General features: G+C 37.7%; 1 protein-coding gene across 11 annotated transcripts in view; it reads left to right on the forward strand.

Annotated features, from left to right (window-relative positions):
* Window positions 1–27,491, forward strand: part of ARPP21 (cAMP regulated phosphoprotein 21) — a 144,227-nt gene that overhangs the window by 15,737 nt on the left and 100,999 nt on the right. For 10 of the 11 annotated variants that reach the window (XM_040593020.1, XM_040593019.1, XM_040593017.1 and 7 more), the window contains exons 2-5: window positions 20,877–21,045; window positions 22,733–22,938; window positions 23,774–23,815; window positions 24,736–24,825. In XM_040593020.1, the coding sequence (XP_040448954.1) occupies window positions 22,771–22,938; window positions 23,774–23,815; window positions 24,736–24,825 (300 nt within the window). In that variant the 5' untranslated portion in view covers window positions 20,877–21,045; window positions 22,733–22,770. The remainder of the gene's footprint in view (window positions 1–20,876; window positions 21,046–22,732; window positions 22,939–23,773; window positions 23,816–24,735; window positions 24,826–27,491) is intronic. The other variant, XM_040593018.1, reaches the window with a different exon arrangement.

Raw genomic sequence — 27,491 nt, forward strand, 5'->3', positions numbered from 1 at the left:
GTAATTCTTTTCCAGACAAATCATGCAATAACAGGTTTCTGGCAGTTTTAGCAAGTGACAATGTTGAAGAATTTGCACAGTTACAAGATACACAGAATTTGAAAGACAAGTCACCATGTGGTGTGGTTTGTGTGGTTTTGTTTTTGTTTTTTTTTTTTTTTAAAAAAAGAGTGTCACAACCATGTTAAAGTTTAAGATTTTTAGTACCTGAGGCAAAGCTCAAATGAATGGATAGGTTTCTTTCAGCTGGTTTATTTTGTATTCTATGTGTAGAAATATGTGCTTATGTATAGCAGGTATTCAGGGTTAGCCCTTGCCAGGATAGTTTTACAAACAATGTGTTGGTTTGTTGTTGTTTGTTTTTTTTTAAACCTGATGATATGTACAAGTAAAAAGAATGCATCCACAAATGACAGATTTGTGTTGCATGTAGCTTTCGCTGAAGTAGGTAGTTTATTATTTTGCAGGTCAATAGACAAAACATTTTGAGGGGGAAGCTTTTGAAAAAGTTACAAAGTAGAATTGACCTGTTTTGTTACAGGCATGTGAATTTCCCTCTTGTGCTTTTATCTTTGTGTAGAGTGTTTATAAAAGGTCTTCCCCCTTTAATAAACAATAATTATTTATATTTCCCTGTGCTAAGTTCCATTCAATGTTTCAAAAATACTAGTTTTCCTGATAGAGCTGTGATTCTAAAATAATTGCAATTTTAAATGAATCCTTTATTTATGTGGTTTATTGTTAGAATTTAAATGTTTTTCTAAACAGCTTTTTAAGTGTGTTATGATAATATACGATATTGTAATGATTGCATAGGTATACAATAGAATTTAATTGCCTTTTACATCTCTGTTTGGACTTTATCTTGAGACACTTACTTTGCATTAGAATCTGTTATTTCTCACTTGACAGGGTTTTTCTGGAGGGAGGCTGGCATACAGAAGTGTCTTAAAGCCAGACCCTGTCTGGTTTGCTGTGCTCTGTGTGTGTGAGAGGTCCTGGCTTTTACCTTTAAAACTTCCACTGCCTTCTGTGGCATCACAGTTTCACACTTGGATGTGGCCTGGACGTGACTGAAGTTTGTGTACTGAGACAACAAATTCTTCCTGTCGCTGGCTTATACACTGCTTAAATCTGTGGCTTTTGGGTGATAACATAATTTTTCTTTTTTCTTCTTAAAGCACGTAATCATTCTCTTATAACTGCTCCGTGCCATTAGCTTTAGGCTTTTTTGCAATCTTTCTCCTTGCTGCTGTAGGTTCACTGTGAGGAGCAGTTTTGACTGCTGTGCAGCAGGTACCCAGAGGCTGTATCCCCTGCTTGTCCAAGGAGATACCAGCCATGGATGAGTGGCTTGGACAAGTGTGTTAATTGCTTTTCCAGTTTTGTTCTCAATATAAAAGAAGGGTTTGATTTAAAACAGGAGTTATACTTCTTTCCAGCTGCCATGGAGCATCGTGCGTCTCCTGGTCTCCAAGTTTTTTTCTAACTACTGGAAATTTTAGTTTTCTGCTTGCTGGAGCTAGCTGCAGCCAGCCTTTTTCTTTTTGTTTTTAGTAACACCCTGTTTCTCTACCCTTAAGTTTCTTTGTGGTTTTTGATATTTCTGATACTGTGAGATTATCAGTTTCCTACACCTCTGTGAACCAGGGAACACCCCTATGCCTGTTCTGTCTTGCTTGTCTGTTCCAGAGAAGCTTCCCTGTTATAGAGAGTTCTTTGTTCACTTCTTTAATAGTTTCTTATGTTGTCAAAAATCTGTAATGTGTTTTAAATTTTACAAAAACCAGATGGCTAGAGGCATAAATTCCAAAGCCAGTTTTGGTAATAAAATAAGCCTGTGGCAGCAGTAAAACATTAATGTATTTAGCATTAATTTGCTCTTTGAAAGGTAAGATTGCCTGATAAAACCTTTTATATTGGCCAGTATAGCCGAAAGACAATGCTTTCCTGCTATGGTGAAGTATAGATTGAGTTACAGGATGTTGTGTTGGTTTTCTGATTGTCTGATGAGAATGTATATTCATCATCTAAACAGATAAAGGTACACTTGCATTCAGTAAATTTGTCCATAGTGTGTCAGAAGCACAGTCTTCCCTGTGTGTCACTATTTAGCCTGCATGTGTATTTCTTTAGGACTTAATGCTCCAAAAAACTTAGGTCTGATCTACTAAAACAGTTGTGAAAGTTTTATTGTTAAATTATGTGCGTGTCAGTGGTTACAGGACGTCACTACCCATTTGTCCCCAGTAGGATGATACTCAGCTGACCTTAGCTTCCACAGAACCATGTGAAAATAAATACAACTCCAGTCATTGTTCAGTGACTTGTTTTGCCTTGTTTTTCTCATGCCCAGATTTCTTGTATGTATAGATGATATATATATGATGCTCAGCTGTGCTTCACTGCAACTAAATTTTTGCATTCACTGTGATCGTGAGCATTAAAATAGTGTGAAGATAGAAGGAAGGAATAAAAATTATTAGGTTAACTTTAACCAGGTAAACTAATGGCATTTCTGGTTCTGAAAAAAATCACATTTACATATCGGTTACATACATGTGTAATGTGGCGTTTGCCAAAAAAGAGAAAACAAAAAATCAATATAGTAATGTCACTTTTCATTTTAAAAAGAGGGGCCCCGGTCAGCTTCTTTTGTTCCTTTATTTTATAAATATAGTCAAAGATTCTGAAGTATCAAATAAATATTCAGTGCTTTCACCGAACTGGAGCAGTAAGAAGTGTCCACAGCCGTGCATTTCAGGAGAGAAAGGGGTCTGTGAGTTTTATGGTGCATCCTTGAAATCAGACTTCCCCAAGAGACAGTCCATATATGAAAAGCAAATTGAGTCTCTTTGTTTCCTATAGAATCTCCTAAAGGACCAAGAAGACAAAATTGTGGTAGTTTTAAGGTTTTTTTTACCATGGCCAGTTTACATCTGGAACCAATAATCTATAATATAGGAGCAAACCCAGAAACAATGAAAGCAAGCTCCAACCTGAGATACTCTCCTGGGAGGTAATTTTGAATCTGGAACGTAGTCAGAGAAGTGCTTGGCAGAGGAACTAAAGACCATTGAAAGAAGTTTTATGTTGTGTCTCTTGAAACAGAAATAAATTTAATGTACTTAAATTATCCCTTCAGACCTCAGGCTTTATATTACTATGTAATTATTTTCTTTTATTTTTTTTGTTTTCCCTTCCTCCCCACCCCCCGTCTGAATTGTAAGAGATTCTAACTAGGTATATGAAATTCATTCTTGTACAGTACTGGTTCACATACTTGGATTGCTACAAATATTTAGCACAGTAAGTCAACAAGCCTTACTCCATAAGAGATTATAAAAACTGAAGAAGCGGATGTAAAAGAAAATTATTTGGATGTTTTTACTTTCAGAGAATGTGAAAAAAAATGTTTAAATGCCTTTTCATGTTTTGGTTAGTTTTGTGAGGTTGCTCATGCAAATGTTTGGACTTAAATGAGAAGAGCTTTGATTTCAGTGGAAAGCAGCAGAGTATTTTCAGTGTAGAAGAAGGTAAGCTGATCTTGAGGCCCCTGATAGGGTGTATAATACACGGGTGGAATTACAGCCAGCAACCACATAAGGCTGTGGTGTGGGGAGGTTGAACAGTAGCTTTGCCAGTCACAACTTCAGCTGAAATATTGTTAATTCTGCTGTGGCCAGAAGTCAGTGCAGTCTGATATCAGAATCAATTGCTACAAGGTATTATATGTTTGCATATTGAGAAAATCACTGACACTGAAATTGAGACAGGTTTCTCCTTATTGCATTTGAACCTTTGGCAACCCCCAAAAAAGTGGCTATGCAGAAGTTAAATAACCTGAGAGATCTTTCTTACAGTACAGAGGATAATAGTAAGACATGTGATAATGAAGGGAAGCGAAAGAATGTCCTCCAGAGGAGGTCTTCTAGTAGTGTGTGCCCTACCAGCAGCATGCAAGCCATCTTACGGTGTTCTGTGAACAGTGCTTGGATAGCTACGTGTCCTGTACTTCTCCAGGGGGTAGCCTATTAGTTTCTGCAATGCCAGTGGTGGTACCCACCAAAAATATGGGAACTGCCTCTCTTAATTATTTCTGTTTGGTCTGAGACTTCATGCTTCAGAAGTTTTTTTGTATTGAAAAGCCCTCTGAGGAGGAGAGAAGTCTTACAAATTATTTTAAAATACTGATTCTAGCCTCCCTAATTGAATAACTGTAAGAGTTATGTTTTACATGAGTGTCTAGATTTTATGGCCAAGATCAAAGGCTTATTAAACTCTTCTCTTTTTAGAACCACATGCTGAAAAAAGGGTCCGTTACATTGAACAGGCATAGGTGGGAGGCAGACAGAGAAATAAAGGCAGAGATACATGTTCATGCAGCCAAACAGAGCATGGGAGGCAGATGTGTTTGCAGCATCAGTGGTGGTGGTTGTTTTTGGTTTTTTTTTCCCCCAGGAACATAAGGCACATTGTTCCTGACAGTGGGTGAGAAGCATTCATTGGTAAATGCTATGTCTTCAAATTTGTACCTTTATTATGATAAAGATTAATCTAAACTTAGTTAATTGTTTTGTAGAAAGTTATAGGAGTGAGAATACCTTTGAAACTCTTGTTTTACTTTGTGTTTTCTTTCCTGGTTTTCTTCTCTGCTCAGTAACCTTTTTGATAATCTTTGTTCTGTATATCATAAGATGAGAAGAGTATTTTTAGGCAGCCATGTAAATTGAAAACTGACATGTCCCATTTATGCACATGCAATGTACTGAAATGTTAGATACTTGGTTTCTTAGGCTGTCCTAAGTATGAAAATGTTTTATGCCAGAGCCTCCAGAACAATAATCTTGTCATGCTCTGGTTGTAGTCAGAATGCAAGAGGTGCAGATTTTTTGGGTAGAAGGCAAGATAGCCAAGAATCAGGTCAATCTTGATAAGTATTAAAACTTCTTATCGTGACACCCCGGTCAAGTGTGCTTTGGGCAGTGTAGAGCAGAATTGCACATGCTAGACGGAATATTTACAAGTTCTGGGCTTTTCCTTCATGTTGGTTTTAGAACCATCATTGAAAAGATCCATCGTTGCCTTTCTTCTGACATAGCTATCCTTTCTTTGATTTTTATAAAACTGGTGACAAGCCACTTGCAGGGAAGGAAGCTTGATTCTGTAAATATGTGCGTCTAGGTGGGTAAATATTTTGGGGTATGTTTTTTGTTTCTAAAAGTCGAATTTTTATTGGTCAACACAAGTATGTTTGAGAGAGTTGTGGGGTTTGGTGGACTAGTATGACTAGGACAGGTATCGTTCAGTTGGCACTTGAAATCCTGCCTTGTTTCATTCTGAGCTTTTGAGCAACTGGTACGTTTGCTGGAGGCTGGTTAGTCTGTCTCAGTATTTTTCTACTCTATCGGTGCGTTGGCATTTTGATTTTTGTGAGGTCTAAATGTTTCCCAGAACAAAGGTTTCCAAGAAAGGAGGAAGAGCCTTTGTTGAACCCGACAATTTAAGTTTGGGCAGTTCAATTAGGCAATGTCTTTTAGGAGACCATTAATCTTTCAAATTCTAACCTTTGGTTGTATAAAAAAAAATGCAACACTAGGCATAAAGTAACCTGCCAGCAATTACATTTGGCAGCCTTTGCACCTGTCTTTGGCCGTAGTCATATACAAATGTAAAGAGCCTTAGACCTTTTATTCTTAGATCTCCACTTAGGCTAGAGGCAGGCTAAAACTTTTCTGGATTTAAGGTGGTAATGATGTGGATAAGGATTGGGAAAAATCCGATGAAGGAAAAAAAAAAAAAAAAAGCAGTAAATTCCCTCTCTATTCTTTGTTCTTCAGAGACACTTCTGAATGAAAATTAGGTCAGTCTTAGCCTTTTGTAGCTTTGAAATTTGAGGTTCCAGAAGGCAGTAGTGTGTTTGGATATATTTGTAGGACAAAAGAGACAAGGGAAGACTCTCCAGTGGCTAGAATTTTCTGCTCTTTAATAAGTATTCTGTGTCTAAATGTGTGGGAAACACAGGGTTGTGGGGAAGGGAACTGCAAAACTTATATATGTAACACAAAGCTCTCTGAGCAAGAGATGATGGGGTTTTGGGGGCTTTACTGTTTATTTGTTTGTTTGTTTTAGAATGATTGCCAAAGCTAGACATGCTAATGATTACTATTTAGAAATGTTGTGGTAGTACTTAAAGGGTTGGTCAGTTCCCGCTGATGTAACTGTTGTGCAGTCTCCCAGGCTTTGTCTGTACTGAGAAGATGAAAAGGGGATGGGAGAGTAATAAACATGCAACCTGCATAAACAACATATACCAGCAAATGTCACAAGAGTTACAAGACAATGTTTTCTCATGTGGGTTATGAAGATAGGTTAGGCCATAGACCTCGTATGTCTCTCCTGGGGATAAGGAGAAAAGGAACATTGCTGCCCTTTAGATTGAATTTGTCCATCTTCAGAACTCACTGTCACCTAGTATTATTTTTGGTATCATATTATTGTAGACTGAAGAATTTCCCTTTGACGAGAGAAGATCTTAGTATGACTTGTTAATGGAAAATGTAAGGTCTTTAAGTTGACTGAGAGACGTAGGTCTTTTCTTGGCTGGGTGCATTGCAACTGGGAACATGATAAAGGGGATCTGACTGTGTTGGTGTCAATGTGCACTGGAGTTGCCATAGCAAAGTAATATATACAAGGGATAGTGGATTTGCCTGCACAGTGGTGTAAAAATGTAGTATTGTAAGTACTGGTTTTCCTAATACTTGGCACTGTCAGCTCTATTTAAATACCAAATTCACCATGGACTTAAATAATTAGAATACATAGAATAATGTTCCTCTTCCTTTTTTGTGCCCTGTTTCCCTGTATCTTTTCCTCCCTCATTTTTGAAATGAACAAGGAGATTAAGTACCAAACTCTATTAGTACAACGTTGCAGTTGAGAATGAAATTGTCAGGATGGCTGCTTATGGTTCCCACAACAATCATAACTAGACTAAATTGCACATATGTATTAAGACATAAAACCTAGAATATAGCAATATGGAATATTCTTTATAACACATTATGCATGCCGTGGGAGTCATCACTTTGAAAATCTTGACTTCTGTGTTTTTAAAATCTCTTTTGACATGCAACATTAATGTATTTTTTCCTTTTGCGTGTAATTTTTTTTTTTCCTGTGCCCACTGGTGATGAAAATCGGGTCGTGAATGTGATCTTGGTACCCCTGTGAACCCTGCCTAGCAACCAGTCCTTCTCCTTCATTTAATGTTTTAGCAATGAAAACTAATACAAGGAGAAATAAATAACAGCGTGCAGTGAAATGAGAAGTATAAACCAGTGAGCTCCCATTAATGGCTGCATTATATCTCTGTAAGTTCCAAATGATCTCTGATAAATGTTTTTAGAAAAACAGATTGAAATATTACTTTCTTGGCTTACAAATACAAACAAAGGGATACTTAAATTTCACTTCTATTTTGCCTACTGGTAAGAGTTGTACCATTTTGCAATCGAGCCAGCCTTTGGTTCATGTGCTCTGCAGTACAATTAACAGTTCCCTTGCCGAGGCTGCACCGTGTAGATGTTGGGGGCTTACTAAAACCCTGAACTGGGCAGAAGTAAATTCACAGTGATTGCTGAAGCTAACTGAAATCACCAGGTTTCTATGGCAGCATAGCAAGCCTTGCTCTCTTCACTAGTCCAGTGGTGGGATTCCTGGGCTGTTTTTGTCTCCTTTTAGCCTGTTTCCAGTCTCATCCTTGCTTTATCCTGTTAGATTTGGTTCTGATGTTTGGATGTTTTAGCTGTCAGCCAAATGAAGACTTTTCTTATGTCACTTACAGGGACAGGAAGATTGACCTGAAACTGGTCGTGCAAGGGTCTTATTATTTCTGTTCGTTTGAAGACAGCTTCGTTTTCAGAGTCAGCATTACTATCATGCTTCAGGCTTTCTACCATCATCCTCTTCTTGTGACTCCCATTGAAATCAAGAGGAGTTCGTATGGAGCAGCAGGATAGTTTGTAATCAACAGCAGGGTATTGCATGTACAATGATCTTGTTTAATTTAGTATAATTGGAGTTGAAGTGCAGAAATCCTGTTGTATCTTATTATGATAAGGAGCTGGAATTTTCATAAGGGTGTGTGATCTTTTGGTGTCCAACTTCTCTTGGAAGTTAATGAATGGTTGAGTCTTTATTGTCCTACAGTTTGAGCAACAGCAGTTTAACATAGATTAACAGAATGCTGATAGGACGTTTACAGTTTTAATAGGGATTTGCTTTTGTCCCTAAACATACATTCCATGTTCTTGTCTCGTTTTGGTTGGCAGACTTGTTTCCTCTATTATGGTAGCTCTGAGCAGGTCCTATCAAAATGTGGAGGCTGCTGGATAAACACACAGATTAAAAAGCATTTCCCTCATCAAATAGGATGCAATCCATTTCATTTTGTAATTTTAGTTAAAATGACAAAATAGACTTTAAAAGCATGGTGTTATCTGAAATATTTGAAAAGCAGGCACTGCTTTTCATGCTTTCACAGGTGTTATCTTTGCAGCTGCTGATAATCTTGCATTGGTGTTGTTGGAAGATGTACTGTGAGAGAGTGGCTCTGACAGCCACAACTTCCAGACTCCTTGCTTATAGGTCAAGATGAAGGTGACTGATAATAAAACCAAATATTCTTATGGTCATATACTAACAGCGAGGTCCGAACTTGTATGTTGGTTTTCTATGAGCTGGCTAGCTAACCCAACAGGTCTCTTCAGGAGAACCAAGATTCAGAAGAGGGATAGAAAGAAGACAGAAATATTACTGTTCTTTGATGGTTTATCTATTTAGTTGTCTCTGATTCAAAAAGTATCCCTTAGATGTAGCGCTTTATTGAAATCATAGGCTTGAGGTGGGTTCAGATCCCCATGCATGCAGGAGTTTCTGATTATCAGGGCTTTTCTGGCACAATTCTCAGCTTGAAACAAACCTAGCTTTGCTGGTGAGTTTAGTTGAGCCTTAAATATGTCAGACTGCATGGTGCAGTTACACGAGTTGCTGGTAGGCCTGTTCTTAGTTCTTCCTAAATCATGGAAATTTCCTAAAGAGAAGTTACTTGGATACTCAGAGGACAACCTATACTGTGCCCACAATTTTTCAGATTCATGACAACTATGTATTTGCTTAAAAGTAAATTACAGCACTGAACTTACTGCTAAATACTTCATTTTATTTTGAGGTATGCAACAGTTCTATTAACTTTCCTGTTGCGCTTTTAGGGGAAGAAAATTAAACTTGTCAGGTTATTCTGTGTACATTGTACATGCACGTAAAAGCCCATGCTCATCAGTATGAGCTGTGACAAGTCACTAATGCAACACAGAAGCCTAGGCAATAGCAAAAGGAAAGAACTGCGGCCCAGTTAATTCTGTTCAGCAAAAAGAAATCCAGCTGGCATTCTGGAAGTTTTAATTTTAAGGAGAAGATAGAGATACAAGTATTTTAACTGAAATATTTTGGAAAATAAGTAAACTCTTTAAAGCAGCTGAAGGTAGTTTCAAATATATTTTGTTATGAACTTACTTTTTCAAGTCCTCCCTTAAGTTTGTTTAAAGATATTACCATAACTTTTATGGTCAGTTGATTACTCATTTAGCCACAAAGAGGAATTTCTTAAGAAAAAGGTTTGATATTTTAGAGTGATTTTTTTTTTCATTTCTATAATGTGATGAAAGATTTCACTCAATCTTATGGATTTTTTTGAAGGTCATGCATTATTGAAACTCCAGTGATTCTCCAGTAGAGTTGCTAGTGTGTGATTATATTTGGATTTGTTCCTGCTGGTTTTCTGCTAAAACTTGGATTATCTGTAAGTTTGCAAAAGTCCCTGTGCGTGTTAACCACATTTTGAAATAGAGCATATTTACTAGGGATTTTGTGGAGGTTTTTATTTCTTGGGTTTGTTTTGTTTAATTCTTATAAAGCAATTTTCATAATTGTTTTGTGTGATTTTGAGATATTGTAGTACTTATACCATTTGTGGAATAGCTAATTTTATTTTTTTTGTATGAAACTGTGATTTTTCTCTCTTTCTCTGTTCTCAGTATTTCAAATCATACAGTAGATACAGTTTTTAAATCAATATTTCATCAGAAGATTTGTTTTGCTGTACCACATCATAAATTAAGCAAAACGTACAGTAAGCTAGTTTTACTACTTTACTACTGTCTTTTGCTGTAAGTTCTCAGGCAGGTAATATTTAATGTCAGAAGAAAAGAAAAGGGCATAAATTCTTGCCATTGCACTTTGACATGTTACAATAAAACATGCAAAGGATAAGGTCTATTTTATTAAGAAGGGTGATTTGCAAGAAGGATCACAATTCCTCAGAACTGCCATGGTTATTGACTTGCCCTTTCTCATAGTTGTGTCATGTTTCATCAGCCTTTAAAAATCTTGAAGGTATCACAATAAATCCTGAGGCTCCAATAGGGAGCATTACATATTAAGAAGTATTGACCAAACCTACTTTGTGTTTTACACGAGGTGATGGTTTCAGTTCTTGGAAGGGGAAGGCCAGCCTAGACTCAAAATGATTGAATAGGTGAAAACTACGTTCTTCACAGGTGGACTTCTTTAAATGTGTAGAGGGACAAAAAAAAAAAAGTCACTGGACACTGGATTACGTGGTTGAATACCACTAATATTCATAGCCAGCTGATATGAATTTTTTAAAAAAGAATTTAGGGCAACTGCAGCTCCAAAGTATTCACTAAATTCTGAAATCTTAAAGGAATCTTCTTGAAATGAAAGCCTTTTGTTTTCCAAAGGCTGTTAAATGAAGGCCCCATTTAAACAGTCATTTAAGGTCCAGTCTGGGACGCAAGCCTGGAAATACATCTTTACTTTAAAGAATCTGTAGCTTAGAGCTGTCTCTGATATATATCAATTTGTCATAGCCAGCAAAGTTCTACCACCTCCATTTTTCTTCTTCAAATTTCATAAAATATATTCTTCTCAACCATTCCAGTGTTGTGCTTTATAATCATATTTCTGTTTACTCTCTGATACTGGGCATGGCAATGAAAAAAATGTGATGATATGGCCATTCTGCAATGGAAATCAAATCTATTACAGGCTATAGAAATTCAGTCCCACACTTCTCTCCTGTAATTTAAATCTCAGTATTTTTGGATCATTGATGTAGTTAGTGGTTTCTAGTGCCAAGTAAGACAGATTGTTTCACAGCAGGTAAACGCAATTTTGGATATTATAAAAGTTTTCTTAAAATCATGTTTGAACTTGTGGAGACTTCAATCTGTGTAACAAGATTTAAAGTCCTCAAAAAACCCCCAACCAAAACCACCACACCACCTTCACTTTTTCTGATTGTTTTTTGTATGTCCTTTTTGAGTAAATATTTTTTTTCTAGTTTAGATTTAATAGCACATATTGCTTGGAGATATTGGCATGAATATTTGATTTCTGCTGTGTGTTCATTGCTCTCTTTTATTAGTATGTGTTTCATGAAGCTTTCTGGCTTGGCATATGTGGAGTGACCAATTAAATTTTTAACAAAATTGCTTAGCTCTCTCTCATACATGTTATAATTTCTTCCCTGAAAAACACAAACAGATATCAAACTGCTTTTTCTGCCTTTTCTTTTGCTCACAAGATCACATGGAGCCTGGAATTACCCACTGGAAAAGGCAAACATAATGCAGAAACCCCAGGATTTCTGGCAAGGTATTTTCAGAAGCCAAAGCTGCCATGAACCGATGCTGCCAGTTCTGTCAACCCATGTTTCTGCCTTTTCTCTCTTGACTATTGCAAAAGCTTTTAAAGAGGATTTCTTCCTCTCACCATTACGGTGACAGTACAAGATACCTGATTGGTGTTTTATAGTAGGATTTTTTTGTTTCTTCAGGAATTGATTGCAATGTATGTTGTAGTGATGCTGCTAATGAGGCAACGTGATGTGTATCAGTACCTGTCTTAAGGTGGATTTTAAAACAGGGGGAGAATCTCTAACAATATTTTTAGAGGTGACAAGGGAATTGTCAAAAGATAGGAACATTGACTTCCCTGTTATTTCTATAAGTGAGTATGAGCTGAGGATATCTGGCACTGAAGTAAACAGAGCGTTGTGCAGAAATGTGTAATGGTTTTGTTGGATTTTCTAACATGCATTTAATCATTAGGCATTTTAACTTCTAATTTACACTTACAATTGGCATTTTTCTTAATTTTCTTTTGAAACCATGGCAATATAGACCATTGAATGCAATCCATGGCATGCTTAAGGCTTGTCTTTGTCATGTGTGGTGTTTACTACTTAACTCCATTGCCTGAGACTGGCCAAAATGGGACCAGCTAAATGGGATTACTGTATTTACATAAAATACAAATATTAATAGATTAAAATATACATGTTGTGTATTTCTATATATTTATGTTTTATATAACTATATAGATAGTCATATATATTATATGTGTTTATAATTTCCCTGTAGTATTAGGACAGTAAGATAACATCTCTGCCTTAATTTTCTTTTTCTTCAGAGGGACTTCAAACAATGAGAGAAAGGGGGATGTGGATCTGGTGGGAAAAAGTAATCATTCTTAGGAGAGTCAAAGTTAAAAATAGGGAACATCTTCAGATTTGATTGAAAATTGCCAAAATCTTGACTATACCCCTTGCAAGATTTTAGGCAGAATGGTGGTGTCTAGCAAAGTTAGCTTACTTGATGGGATTTTATTTGCATGAGCTGTTCTCACTGGATGTTGCTCTCCCAAATCTACTAAAGATCAAGTAAGCCATCTACCAAAAGCCATCAACTAAGCATTTGTATTCCAATATATTTTCTGATAAACACAATCGAGAAGAAGCAATGGCAGCATTCTTATGTTGATAAATGAGTAAAAAAATATATTAAAAAATCATACAATAATCTTGTACTAGAAATTCTCAAAGGGTCTAGCCTTTGTTAGAAGAGACTTGAACTATAACTATACAAATTAGTTGGAATATGAGCTTGGAAAATTTACTTTAAAACAAGCTTGATTTCAGTGGTCTTTGACTATGGAGAGTATAATTGCACGGTTTCTGAGCAGCAGAGTTAATGTCTTGTAGTGTGTGGTATGATGTTGGTTTTTTTGTTGTTGGTTCCATGGTTTGGGTTTTTCTGTTTATTTTTCTTGGGTTTTAATCTCATATAGAATTATAGGGTTTTTTTTGTTTGGTTGTTTTCTTGAAAGAAGACTTTTTCTTTAGCTTCAGGTGAATTTTGTTTTGGAAAGTGATACTAGGACAAACAGGAATAGCTACTACATTTAATTCTAGTAATCAGAAGAGACTTTTGGAAGGAATTGATGGGTTTTTTTTTCCTTTCAGTTCTTATGTGAAAGCTTTTTGCTGTTTTGCAGTCAGTGTTTGCTAAGGCAATTCTAGTTATTAGCTGGAGGACTTTCATCAGCATAGTGCTGCTTTGCTGTTAGCAATTATTTTCTATCTGGGTTCGCCAATTAAGCTAGTGCTAGTGAAAATGCACCTAATTTGTCAAGAAATGGTAGGATGACACTATATAAATTGGGAAAGAAAAAAAATATCAGGAAAAGTCTATTTGAAATTCAGGAACTTGGACTGTTCCTGCAGCATTTTCATTCTGGTTATGCCTCCATTCACTGGTGATGTTTGAAGAAGTGTAAAGCAATTGGTCATAAGTTATGGGCCATCCATGTCCTGAATATCAATTTTTAAAAAAATTTAATACTGTACAAAATTATGTTCTTTGTTTTATTTAGGGTTTTGGGTTGTGTGTGTTTGTTTGTTTGAGTGTTGTGGGTTGTGTTTTGGTTTTTTGGTTTTTTTTTGTTGTTATTTGGGTTTATGCCCCTCCTTGGACTCAGCTGATTTGAGTTTGGCACTTGGTTTATTAGTGCGTGAGGCGTGACAGCTTAGCTGGCCACTCATTTGTAACCTGCAGTCTGCTTAGACTGAATTCTTCAAAGGCATGTATGCTCAAAATGTAGGTGTGTGATGTTTAGATTTTCTAAACAAGTCCTTAAGCTTTAGGAGGAATTGAGTAAATGAAGAGGTTAATTTAATCTTATAGTTCCTGCATGTAAAGCAAAATGGACTTAATCCATGGTTACCTGAGAACAGCAATATTAAAGAGAAAGCATCAAAGTAAGAAAGAGTAGTGACAGCTTGACTTGAAGAAACAAAAAATGTTTCAAGAACTTCTGCATTAAAGTATATATATTAATTTTAATTTGAACAAAATATATGTAAGCTATATATTAATCCAGATTTCATTATGGTGTACCACAAAGGGCTTTAATTATCTCACCTAGACTGTACTGCGTATCTGTAGTCCCACCACTTCAATCTGTGGCAGCTCCCAGGCTCCGCAGTAGCTCTGATTGCCCTCAGCACTGCCAAGACCCCTCTGTGGGGAACCTGAGCTCATTTGTGCTGCACTGTTGATCAGTGTTTCATATTGGAAAGACAGTATTCCTTCTGGGATATCCTTATGATGTTCATTGTCTTTAAACTGGCTTTTAGCATTTGTGAAAACAGAGCTCCTCTAGTGCATTCACCACTGTGCATCAATGGGTGGAGAAATATCTGACTCTGAGTGTGGTCCTGGTGGAGGAAGAGCGTGAAAGAGATGTAAGGAAATGTGGAAGCAGATTGTCAATTGATAAAAATTAGACTAGATGTAGATAGCAGTGGAAGCAGTGTATACCTGTTTAACTGGCAATTAAAAGGAATTGGCTTCTTTAAACCTAACAGCAAATAATGAGGCAATGTGCAGGTATTTCTCACAGAAAAAGAGAAATATTGAGAAATCAGGAAAGCTATTTAAAAATAGAGAACTATTGGCACAAGAAGAAAAAAAGTACAAAGTATTTGATGCATACAGTGGGCTAATGGAGAAGGTGTCTGGCAAGGGAGTGAGGTTCTTGAACATCCTTGCAGTAAAATTACTAGAGCATCCTCCCTAGACCCTCTCTAACCTTAAAGCTCTCTGTCTTTCAAGGGGAATTTGTGATACAATTATTTCTGATAGCTGAGAAACAGATCTGATTATCTGGGAAGATGAGTTTCAGTCCCCCTTTCCCTTTGAGTTGTGTTTTTTGCCTATGTTGGCTCTTCTTTTCATTACGGGATATAAGGAAAATGACTTCTGTGTAGTGGAAGGAGACTGGTGTGCACTGAATGGTGGACCGGGAGCCGCTGTGTCTCTGTGTTTAGAGTCATGGGAGCTTTCCACCAGGTGTGGTTTTCCACCACCTAATGGTGCGACCAGTTAGTTTAATGACTTTGATTTTTGGGAAGTTTGTCAGGTTTATGCCTGGGAATGAGATACAATTTGGTGCATGTGTTTGAAGTGCAGGAGGCAGTGCTGAAGGCTGGACTAAAGCAAATGACTCATTCCAGGGCTGCTGATTTGTACATCTGATAGCTTGTTAAAAGATTGGGTGTTACTTAGTTCCTGGTAAACTTGTATGATTGATGTTTATTAGTCAGATCACTCAAAGCCTCATATCTTTTCATGCTGATCCTGGATGACTTCAAATGGTCATCATGACAGATAAAAGAACATTGGGGGGGTTTTGAGCCTTTTCTTAAGTATTAAAACAAAGCAGGCTCTCCCTATAAGCCATCTATATTTACTTTCCTGGATAAAGTTTCTAGCTTTGCAGAAGTATAACAAGCTAGAGGGAACATCATCATCATTATTATTTGGCTGAAAGTGATGACATTTATGTGAGGTCTTCTGACAGGGAGTTAAAGTGGAAAACATTAGTGACAATCTGTTAGGAACAAGAGCATGCCTTTGAAGAAAGGGATCAGGTGTAAACCACAAAAGATTGCTTTGTTTCTGGGTTGGGTTTTTTTTTTGGTTATTAGACTATTCTCATCCCTGCTTTGATTTGTAAATACTGGGTTTCACGTGCAGGTTGGAAGGAAAGCCAGTGCTATTCCAAGATAGCCTTCAGCTGTGATGCTGCTCCTGATATCATCTAGTTGCCTCTTTCAAAAGACAACTGGTTGTTGTGTAGGATCTGAGATCCGATCCAATATGTTTCAATCCACCCTGTTTTCACCAAATTTGACCACCGTTGCTGCTGATGGTTGTTTGCTGGCCTGCTTAAGGTGGGTCAGTGGCCTCTGCACTGCTGCTTGTACACAGATGCTTATGTTTCTGTAACTCCTGGAAAAAAAATGTGTCTGCTGACAGTCTGTCTCTGTTAAAGTGCCAACAGTAAATAAGTCTAAATAACCTTTTACCCACAAAGGTCTGTGGCACATAGGAGCAGAAAAATGTGGGCAATAACTTTTTTGCAAACATCTGTTTTTGTAGTGATGATGGAGAGGGGACAAAGTAAAGACAAGAGGAGGTGGGAAATAAAATTAAGGCTTCAAACATTTCCTTTAAAAATACTTTTTTTGCTCTTTTTTCCTAAGGTTTAGTCTTCAGTCTTTTAACAACCAGTGATTTTGTAGGATTCTGTGTATTTCACAGCCTTAATTTTAATTTTATTTTAAAAGTTTTTTTCATACTAAAGCACTTTGGTGTGAGAGCAAACTTTAGCTTCCAAGTACGTACATGTATTTCTGTGGGAAATGTAGGAAAACAGTGAGAAGGAACACGCAGTACCATCTGTCTAATGGTGTAGGTCCTGAAGACTAGGACTGACAACTGAGTAGTAGTGTGCTTAAACTCAAACTCCAGGATTTATTTTACTTAGCTTTTGTGGGTTTCATGGGTTTGAGTTTGTTTGTTTGTTTGATTTTGCTGTTTTTTTGGGGTTTTTTTTGAACAATGTTTTATATTCTGAAGATTTTCTTTGAAGCCACTGTAGAGAGTTGAAGCTTTTGCTTTCAGTGTGAAGTCTGAGATCGTCATATATTACTTGATGATAGGAACTGGAATATTTAAGTAGATGTCAACTAATCGGCAACTTATGCTTTAAGCCATGAGAATTTGGCAGCATTGAGGGTTATGTATGCTGATAATTTTAAGATAATGCCATAGTCTATTTCCAGTGGTTTCCTGGAATCTGATGCATTAGTTAACAATAATGAGTCAAAGCTATCTCTATATGTATGGATGAGGTATATATTGCGTAGTGGAAATCATGACTGACATCTCTGCTTCCAGTTCATGGGCTTGTACCTGCAAGCCATTCATGCAAGTGGAGAATCATTATGGGATGAGAAGGATCCTGACCTGTAGGTACTGCTAAGATCAGCCAGTTTTCAGTTACAGGAGCCGTTCAGGGTCAAATGATTTTACTTCTATGCTTCGCAGCTTTATTTGGAGAAAAAAAAAAAAAATTGGGTTTCACTCTGGAAGTGTTCAGTCCTGCCTTCTGCTGCTGCTTGCTCTTGGTTAAAAGTATGCTGTTTGATCTTAAAGCCTGCTCATCTCCTTTCCTGAGAGAGGACATGTTGATACCTACTGGGAGCATAAGGATCTCAAAATTCCTGCTTCAGTATGTGATACCTTTGAGACCATCCAAACATTTCCAGGTACATAATACTGAAAGGGCTGGCTCACCTGTGGTGGGCTCTTAGGGTTTTTTTCAGATGTCTCTCTTTAATTTTGGTTGATGGTCGGCTATCAGATGTTCATTGAGGGGGTTGTCTTAATGGTTTTGCTCATTTTTCTGTTCTGTTCTTTTTTGACAGCTCTTCTTCTGGGTATGTTTTTTTAAAATTCTTGAATTGAGTGTATTCCTTCCCACACACTTCTCTTGGAATTTATATGGTATGTGTTGTATGAACGTATATGACCCTATGTGCCTTCTTCCATCCCTTTCTTGGAGCTCTGGCAATAGCTGCTCAAGCTTGGTAGTACCCTCAGTTTCTAAAGTGAAAACCCTGTTACTAGAGAAAGCAATTTCAGAAGAAAATAGCATTTCCATCCCACAGTGTATGCTGATCAGCTGGTGCTTATAAATTCTGTATAAAGAGATTATGTTTCCATTAAAATGGGTCTACAAATGGCTTGGTGGGCACCTGTATTTTCTGTTGCATTGTGGTATGCAATACTTAGTTTGGTTTAAGGAATTAGAGGCTGAATTTTTGCCGCAAGCTCCTGTAGACCGCTTCTAGGATCCCAACACCCCTATGAAATTTTGCCGCTTGCAAATGAAGACGGTGGCTTTCGCCTAGCAACAAGCTTTGCGGTTTCTACCTGAGGATCAAAAACACAAGTGCATTTGTTCAGTCTTTTGCGTCACCTCGGTACTGAAGGTTTTGACAGTCAAATCATTGCTGACATTTCTGTTGATGTGCAAGAAAGGGAATAATCCAGTGTGGTTTTTTGATAGCAGTGCTGTCACTGTAGGACTGACAATAGTAAAAAGTGCATTTGTCGCTGAACAGCTAGATATCCTGGAAATGCTTGAGAAAGAGGTGTATTTTCAATCAAAACGCCTCATGCTTAGTGGCTATTTTCTGACTATTTTCTGACTGATTCCTTTTTGGTATTTATACTCTCCCTGAAGTATTTTTACAAAAACCTGATTCCTTCCGAAAACCCACCCAAACAACCAAAAGTGTATCTTACGTATTGTAGTATGTAAATGATTAGTCATCACTTGTAAATTGCCTAATGGAGGAGGAGGAGGAAATTTATATTGAGGGAAGTTTGATTGAGACTCCTGTATGTGTCTCGGTTCTTCTTGCCTTTTTTTTCCCCCACAGAAGATAATTATGAAGGATTTTTTTCAAAAAAACATCCTAAGAAACATTGTCATTGCAGGTTTAAAAAAAGGGTAGCTGCAGATTTTAAGCTTATTTTTTTACTTGCTCATGTTTTCTTGGGGAAATTTATGTGGTGGTTTTGTTGTTTAAATGTAAGATTGTATGGTCTTCTCATGCATTGGCCAATGAAAAATGATGTTGGCATCAGAGATCTTAAGTGTAACAATATGGGGAACTCAGTTTATGAAGAAATATGTCTTTGGTAAAACGTGGTAAGATTACGTTAAGCACCTGTGGCACAAGACCAGAAATGCTGTTTATTGGAGTCTTGGCAGCTGTCTTCACTTGCTGGATATGATACCCTTTGGTTGGTTGGTTTGTTGTCTGGTTTTTGTTTTGCTCTGTTTGTTTGCCTTATGAATAGTTAATTCACAGCGCATGGTAACATTGAAGAGTCCTGAAATAATTTGCCTCCTGATTTTGGTACGGTTATCTATTTCCTGGTTGGTTTTGGAGGGTTTTGATTGCAGTGGTCTATCCCCTGGCTGGCTGTTTTCCAGGTGAAACTGTATTGCACTGTATTTCCCTGGGTTTTTTAGTTTGTGGTTGGTTTTGTTTGATTATTATTTTTTTTTCTTCCTCCTCTCTTTCGGAATTGTGAGGGAAAAGGTTAATGGAAGATGGTTATGAGGAAAGGTTTTCATCAGTCTGGTTTATTCAGTCGTTTCTCTCTGAGTATTTCCTCCGTGAAATACATTTGCATGTGCTTGAGTGCTTAGGCATAATTTTCCGTATTGTTCCTCCGCTCCCATCACAATCCTCTGTTTGTCAATGGGATAACATTTCTGAAAATGTCCTGCAAGAAATACCAAAAAGCAAGTTAGAGGACGTACTTTGTGTTACTCAGGGCAATTTTTTTAAGTGGTCTGAGGAAAAGAAATATTTTTATGTATATAAATTTGCAGGGTGGCAGTGGTAGTTCATAGAGCTGCCTGCTGATCTGCCCTGTGTGCTTGAGCCCCTGGAGAGGGCAGGGCTTGATTTTTGTGAAAGGCTAAGTTCCATTTCTGGCACGTGAAATTCAGCTTTCTTAACGTGGTGATTTCCAGTGCGCTGTCACGTACTGTACAGCAAATGCAACCATGCACAATTTATATTGTGCCTCAGAAACAAAGCATCTAATATTAGAGTAAGATGATTTTCAGGCTGGTCCTCCCCCACCCGCCCAAGTGGAATGATACATATTTCCTCCTGTTTGCTGTTTTTGTGTATTTGCACTAATTGCTTCAACTGTGATTCATGCGCAAGCCTTGAGAAGAGGTGCCTGCTGTATTAAGACAGTTCGGCACATGGCCATGGCTTGTAAATCGGTCCGGTTCATCCAAAAATGCTCCTTTTCCTTCAGATCAGCTATTCAGCTGGCAAAGACAATCCTGATGAACAGCATAAATTGCATGGCTGAGGTGACTCTCTCAGGTTTATTTTCCAAACCGTAACCTGGAGATCACTCACACGGTGCCTCAAAAGAAAGTGGTTTTGGTTTGGTTTTGTTTTTTTTTTTCCTGGTGCCGTTGTTCAGGGAACAGGATTTCATCCTCCTTCTTCTCCCATTCTTGATCATTTAAACTTTTGTTCAGCTTATTGAATTAACATCTCGATTCACTCCCTTGGAAAAGCAGGTCACTTTCTAAAAGCACCCACCTAGCTTCTTTTTCAATAGCGTTTGACTATTGAAATTTTAATTGGAGCAGAAGCCGTAGTTCAAAAGCGGGCAAGTCCTTTTTCCTCATGGCCTCATTGATTTCTGTTGAAGCAAACAGATGAGCTTACATATAAATATGTATATATGCTTTTTTAAATGAAAAGTGCCGAAATTCACTAAAAAAGGTTAAATTTGAAGTGAGTAATCTTCAGTGCATAATGCAATTGTTAATTTTAGCTCCTTGCGTAGGAGCTGTTATGACTTGAACAGCCGGCTCAAGCCTTCATTAGAGAAGAAGCAGTCGGTTTTGAGACAGGTGGAGCTGGATCAAGCTGTGAAAGTGATTTGCTTGAAGCTGGTCATTAGTGTTAGAAATGTGGTCCTGTGTATTGCATCCTTACCTTGTACCATGATCATTATCATTGTTATTATTTACTTTTCGTCTTTTTCCAGGTTGACTATGATTCGTCAAACTCTCTGAAGGACCAGCATGGAGATTGGCACTCTGAACTGTTAATGGGGACATGGGACTCACGTTGTCATTGATCATTTGTGTGGACTTAACCAGCGAAGAGCAACAGAAGACGTTAGAAAGACGGTGGGAATTATAGCAGTTTTTCAGGTAAATGGCTTCTTTGGTGCAGCTGATAAACTGAGTGTAAATGTTTTTGTGAACACTGTGTAAGCACGGAGGTGAGCTGCGAGGTAATATCCCATGAAGAACTTGTGCATGCATGTCCATCTCTCGATGAAAAACCTTAACAAATTAAGGGTTATTTAACAGAGCAGTTTCAGGTCTTGCCATTCATCATGTTTTGCATTTTTAGCAAAGCGGTTCCAGTTTCAGGGGTAACCTCAGAATAGCCAGTACTGTGGGACTTCCTGGGGAGGGTGGTGGGAGGATGGAGAGCAACTCAAAGCTTGAGTTGGCCGATTGGGAGATCATTTGTGAAATTCCTTTTCCAGTCAGTTTGTTTATGAACCGTGTAGCTTCGTTTCTTGTGAAAGCCATAATCTTCCCCAAACAAAAAGATTATGTAGGAAAGGTTTTGTTGTTTTATTTGCTTACAGTGTCAAAAAAAAAGCAATTATTGGAAAAAATAAGTTCTTAAAAGTCGGTATGTCTTATTTTTTCACTTATACCTTAAAAAGCTGAAGGTAAGCGATATCAGATCTGTCGAATGTTAATTACAAGCTGTAAAAAGAAACACGGCAAAGTGTGATTTTGTTTAATAGCCAGTGTTTCATTGTTGAGAAGTGGCAGGGTATTGCAAAAGACCGCTTCTGAAATAACTCTCTTTCTCAACTGCAGTTGTTTTTCCTGAAGATACTTCTTAAACCAAATGGATGGGGAAAGAAAAGTTAAATTATTCATGAGTCTCATTTGACAATTGATCAGTGGGGGAGGTTTCAAGAGGGAGTTGAGGGTAGAGAGAGAGAAAGAGAGATAAAATAATAATAGGCTTTAACTTTGAAAAGCCTTTAAAGCTTCTGTACAACAACCCATTGTGAGCTGAGAATAAATGCAGTTCAGTTAAGATATCTTCATTAGAAATACCTGCCAAGGGCTTCCTGTAGGATTTTCATAGTGCTGGAGAGTGACATGGGGTTTGGGAAGAGGCTTACAATTTTAATAATGGAGCTGTCAGTTTGATGCCTGAAAATGTTGACCCTGAAAGCTTTATTGCCAAATTTAGATTTCATATTTATGTTGAATTATTACCTCTTCAAAACAAAAAAAAATATTTAAACAGGTAGTGAGCTCCATGGTCTTCTGCAATGTACAAAATGCATGGTTGAGCACTAAAAACAGTGCTCTGACTCATGTTTCATTTTTATTTCTGTTTGTTGCTTGGCTATTCTATTTTATTAAAAAAAAAAAAAAAAAAAAAAAAAAAGGAGGGGGGGAAAAATATATAGAGGAGGGGAGCACTGAGATGCCAGAGACCTGGAGGTCTGAATGGGTCTTTCCTGTCTGGTGCCACTGAGCTCTGTAGCGGAGAATCCCTCACTGTCCCTGTCTGTACCTGGGCAGTCCTGGCGCTGGGCTGGGAGGGTCTCCACCAAGCCTGTTTAGATTGGAGTTCTGCTTCTTTAACCTGATGCAGTTCTACCGTTATCCAATATTGTCGATTCAGTACGTATCTTCAACTGGGGCATACATAGCTTTCTGCTCCTGAGCTGCATATTTTCATTTGTTTATCAAAGGGAATGAATTTACTTACTTGGGCATTAAAAAAAATAAAATAAAAATTCACCCCCAGTGTTTTTTTTGTGTGTGTTTGTGTTGTGATATCTTGACCTTTCAGGTCACCAAATCTTGTTATTTTAATTTCTGTCTGGAAGAATGTCTGAGCAAGGTAAATTGAACCAGGAGACAGCAGAGGAAGCTGTGAAAGAGCAGGAGAATGCCATCTCTGAAACGAACCCAGACAACTGTATCCTTAATAAATCTGAAAGCTCGGAAGTAGAGGAGAAGGAGGAGAAGCTGAGTGATGCCAAGACAGAGCTGCAGGTAAGACAGGAATGGTGAATGAGTGCGTTAAATATCAGTGTGTTATCATCGCCTTTCCATTTCTGTGATCTCTTTCATTGCCTGTTCTTCCCGTTTTCCTTTCATTATTTTGAGACTGCTTATCTTTTGTTGAATTTTTGTTTATCTATTTTTATTTTGAGTCCTTTTATCTCCCTATAAAATAAATCGCGTTATTTGTTATACCTTTCGAGCTCTTTAGGCTGCTGTGTTATTTAATTTTTCTGAGAAGTTAATTTCTAGACTTCTGTGTTAAAGCTTGGTGAAATACTTGACTGTTTTCCCTCTTTGGGGATTTAGAAAGCTACCTTGATGTCATGAATTTGCAGGTATACTAATGAATAATTACTTGATATGTGGTTTGGTTTGTAGGTGTTACTGCCAACAAAAAGTTGTTATGCAAAGCCTAAGAAGGTAATTTGATAAGAAGAGTTTATCAGCTGAGGGGTTTTTAATCCTTTTGTGCTCAATCAAATATAAAAATAAAGTGGGAGACTACAATTTAAGAGGAATTTGGAGGGGGGGGAGCATTTACTTAAGTGTGCTTTTTCTTACATTTTTATTATATGCAAAAATACAGACCACTTTGCAGCGTGTTTTTATTGTTTATACCTGTTCCTGTAATGAATAAATTGAGCAGAGATGGTTCTTGGTTTTCCTTGCTTTCCAGACTGGGTTTGGGGAAGTTGTTTTTGCAGTGACCAACCGATTAAAGTACCATTTAGGAGTGATTTAGTGTTTTTATTTATTGGTAATGCTCTTGTCATGCACACTTTCCACTGAAGGGATAACTGCTTCTCTTTTTTGCTACACTCAGAAACGAGGTGCAAATCAGAACCAGCAGAAAAAGAGATCCAAGGTAAGGGTCCATCTCTGTTTATTTGGAATTGCATGCCATGGTGTAGGATAAAGAATTTCAATCAAATGCGTGTCTGCAATTGAAATGATGGCCTTTCATCACTTGGTGTGGTGGTTGGGTTTTTTTTGTTGGTTTTGTTGGTTTTAGCCCACCCCACCCCATAATCTTGTTGCACAAAGGCAGAGGGCTTCCTCTGAATAAAATGTGTCAGGCTCCCCCTTATTTATCCAACATACTTTTATGCTTCTGGGCTCTCTGTGCACTTGTGCTTTATAGTGTGCATGCTTCTGTGCACCACTGGGGAAGGAAAAAGCTCATTCCTTTTGCTTTAGTAATTAACATTTTTGTTTGGATTTTATTTTAATGGACTAATCTTGACATAAAGAAGCAGGGACTGACTAGCTCCCTAAGGGGGAGGAAAGGAGCTTTTAGGAACAAAAATATTCTGAAAACCTTCTTTTAATTTTCCAAGTGCAGATCTGCAAAACTTGCAGGTTTTTAATTGTCTCTGTTCCTTGGTTATGATACTACTAGAAGCGGGGGGGGGGGGGGGGGGATACCCAAAACAAACAAAAAAACCCCAACCAAAAAACAAATGAGAGAAGGAACCTTTAAGTTTAACTTTGTTAAATTACCTTCAATATTGGATTATCCATTCTTTGCTGTTAGGATTTTTGGTGGAAGTGAGTGAACTGTAGCAGAAATCATTAAAAGCAAAAAGAAACCTGCCACCTACTCTGTGTGGCCAACAACTGGTTGCTTAGAATCCTTTTCTATCTGCATTAAAGGCAGATGAAGTTTTGCTGGCTGGGTGGGTAGTAGTTACTTTGGATGCTTAGGGACAGCTGATGTGTGCAGCTTCTGTGACTTGGGGTCAGTAGTAGTGTTCTCTGTTTTGTTTTTTTCTCTCTCTTATTCAGTCAGGAGCTAAAGGAAAACTCGTCCGGAGTCTTGCTGTATGCGAAGAGTCATCCCCTCGCCCAGGAGCAGAAAATCTTCATGATAATCAGGTACACTTGCAATCATTGCTGTTATCTGCATGGTTGACCTCCATCTCCAGTTGCATGATTATGTTACTTAATTGGGCACTTAACAATGTCTTTCTTGGGGGAAAAATTACATCCGACAATGAACATATTTGTATGACGTTATCTGGTTTAGCGTGAACTTTATTTTGAAATATCGGTTTTGTACTATATCACAGGGTGTTGTTTGCTTTTTTTTTCCAGACCCCCTGAAAATTTCAGCAAATGGAAAAGAATTCAAAAGAATTCAGATTTTTAAAATTAAAAAAATAATCAAAAAGAATATTAATATGTTCTTTTCTCTAAGGCTATCTCTTTCAAGGCTGCACCAGATACAGTTATGAATATGCTCTGGTTTCTGATTCCTCTGAGACTCCAGTTCATATCAGTGTCCCCCGTCACATAAAATTCACAGGTCCTTCGCTCTCTAAAATACCTTGGCAGAGCCAAGGAGGCCTCCCACTGAGTGGCAATCATTTTCTAAACTCTTGGTGTAGACTTTCCGGTACCGAAAAGTGTGTATTTGAGTCTACCTGTCCTGGTAGCGTTGTATTCCCAGCAGCTGGTGGAGCTCTGTCCCCTGCACCCATCACCTCGGACAATAACACTGGTGGCAGTCTTTGTAAACTAACTTCAAAAAAGCAAAAGTTAAAACCTCAAATACTCTTCTTTGCTTCTTTGCTTGCTTGGTAAAGGCAAGGCTTAAAGAAACAAACAAACAAAAAACAAAACCCAAAATGTCATCAGCACTGCCTATAATTTATGGGATGCTTATGTGCGAATGGCATCAGCTATTGAGAGAGCTTGAGCAAGTGACTTCTTGTGAGCTTAGCACAAAAACAAAAAATCACATTTAAGTGTACTTTCTCACTGTTTCCTCTGTTGACTTGAAACAAATCCAGCTCTCCTATTTGCTCATAAGTATGGAGAGGCTTTTCTTTTTTCTGTTGTGTGGGTTGTTTTTTTTTTTTGGTTTTTTTTTTTTAAAGACCAAACCCCAGGTTGTTTAGCTGGGGAGTGTCTACATGTTCTACTGCTCTACGATGATGCTTGTGCAGTAGATGGGCAGGTTATTTTATCAGTTGTTCTGTTGTAGGTATATACTTTCTGCTTAACTTGCGTTAGTCAAGATATGTGGCTTTTGTTCTGCTTTCATTTGTATTTTCTATTGTTTAATGGAGAATGAAAAGGAAAACATAAAGAGATTGTATTAAGCATCGCATGGTAGTTTATAATGTACTGCACAGGACCTGTATTAAATGTCAGAAGCTGGCAGGTTTTGAGGCAAAATCCCTGTCTGGATCGCACCCTGACACCAGGCGGAGGAGGGGTTGCCCCCATTACACACAGCCTCTGGTCTTACCTGACTCTGAGCAGCTGTGGCTAAGATTTCCTTGACCATATTGAAATATTTATGGGAGATAAAAAAACTCCCTGGGCTCCTGCATCCATTTCCTAAAGACGCAATTGGCTTGATGTAATAATTAGGTAGGAGTTGCACTTTCGCTCTTGCTGAATTTTACTGATGAATGTGGCTCAGCTTTGCCATGGAAAGCTGGACCTGCAGGCTCCTCCTTGGACTGGCTGAAGGATATAGGAAGTTCTGTGCCAACTGAATTTCTTTGCTTTCACTTCAGAGGAAAAAAAAAGTTTATTTTTGGTATGGATTTTTTTTTTAATTATTGTTTTATTTTAATGGTTTACAAAGCACAGGGAGTTAATTACCAGAGAATGTACGGTACATTGCCAGAACTACTGAGTATGGATTGTACTGCAGACTTGATGTTTGTATTTATATTTGACTACTTGCCTTCATTTTCCTGTACAGGGAAAAAACTTGTTTACCTGTATTACTTGATCTTGAACGCTTACCTGATGGTTCACTATGTCCTTACTTAAAAGGAATGTTGCCTTTAATGTTATACTATTGACCAAGAAGTGTATTACTGCAATTTGAACTTTTATTTTGTTGTTCACTATACTTACCTTGTATCAATGTATTTATTAATATTGTATTTTATTATTGAGAAAATCAATAAAAATCTAAGAAAATATACAGTAGCTTGCTTTCACGACTCTACAGCCCTTTTGTGTATTTCTTATAGCGCAAATATATAAGTATTATGTTACATGTAAAACAGTATCTACTATATGTTCATATGTGTGCTTATGTGTTAAGTCTGTTGTTTTTCTTTTCATAAGTGCACTTTAACAACCACTGTGAAATTTAGGATTAATATCCTAGGAACAGCATGGCCAGTTACATTTTTCTCCTGTTCTGAAAATCCAATGGTGCAGTTGCTCTGCTTTGAGCAGTGCCAGGAATCGGAGTTATCCTTCAGGGTTTTTTGGCAGTGGTTGATCCAAAGTTTGTTGTTTGAATGAGAAATTGAATTGTCATTTGAAGTGAAAGAAAGCAGGCATAACATTAGTCCTCTGAGTGCCACTGAGCAGGTTATCAAACATTTTGCTATTATCCTTACCTCTAATGACCAGGAGTTCCCAGTCCTTCCGCCTGTGCCCTCAGTTTTTGGCTAATACTGTCAGCCAAAAGTAACAAAGCAGGGATTAAGGACGGTAGGTCGGTTAAATTTTGGTTCTAGGGCTTTGTTTCTCTTTGACAGTGCTTTCCATCTCAAGTCTTTCGTGCC

This window comes from Falco naumanni, chromosome 4 (assembly GCF_017639655.2).
Source record: "Falco naumanni isolate bFalNau1 chromosome 4, bFalNau1.pat, whole genome shotgun sequence".
NCBI classification, from domain to species: domain Eukaryota; kingdom Metazoa; phylum Chordata; class Aves; order Falconiformes; family Falconidae; genus Falco; species Falco naumanni.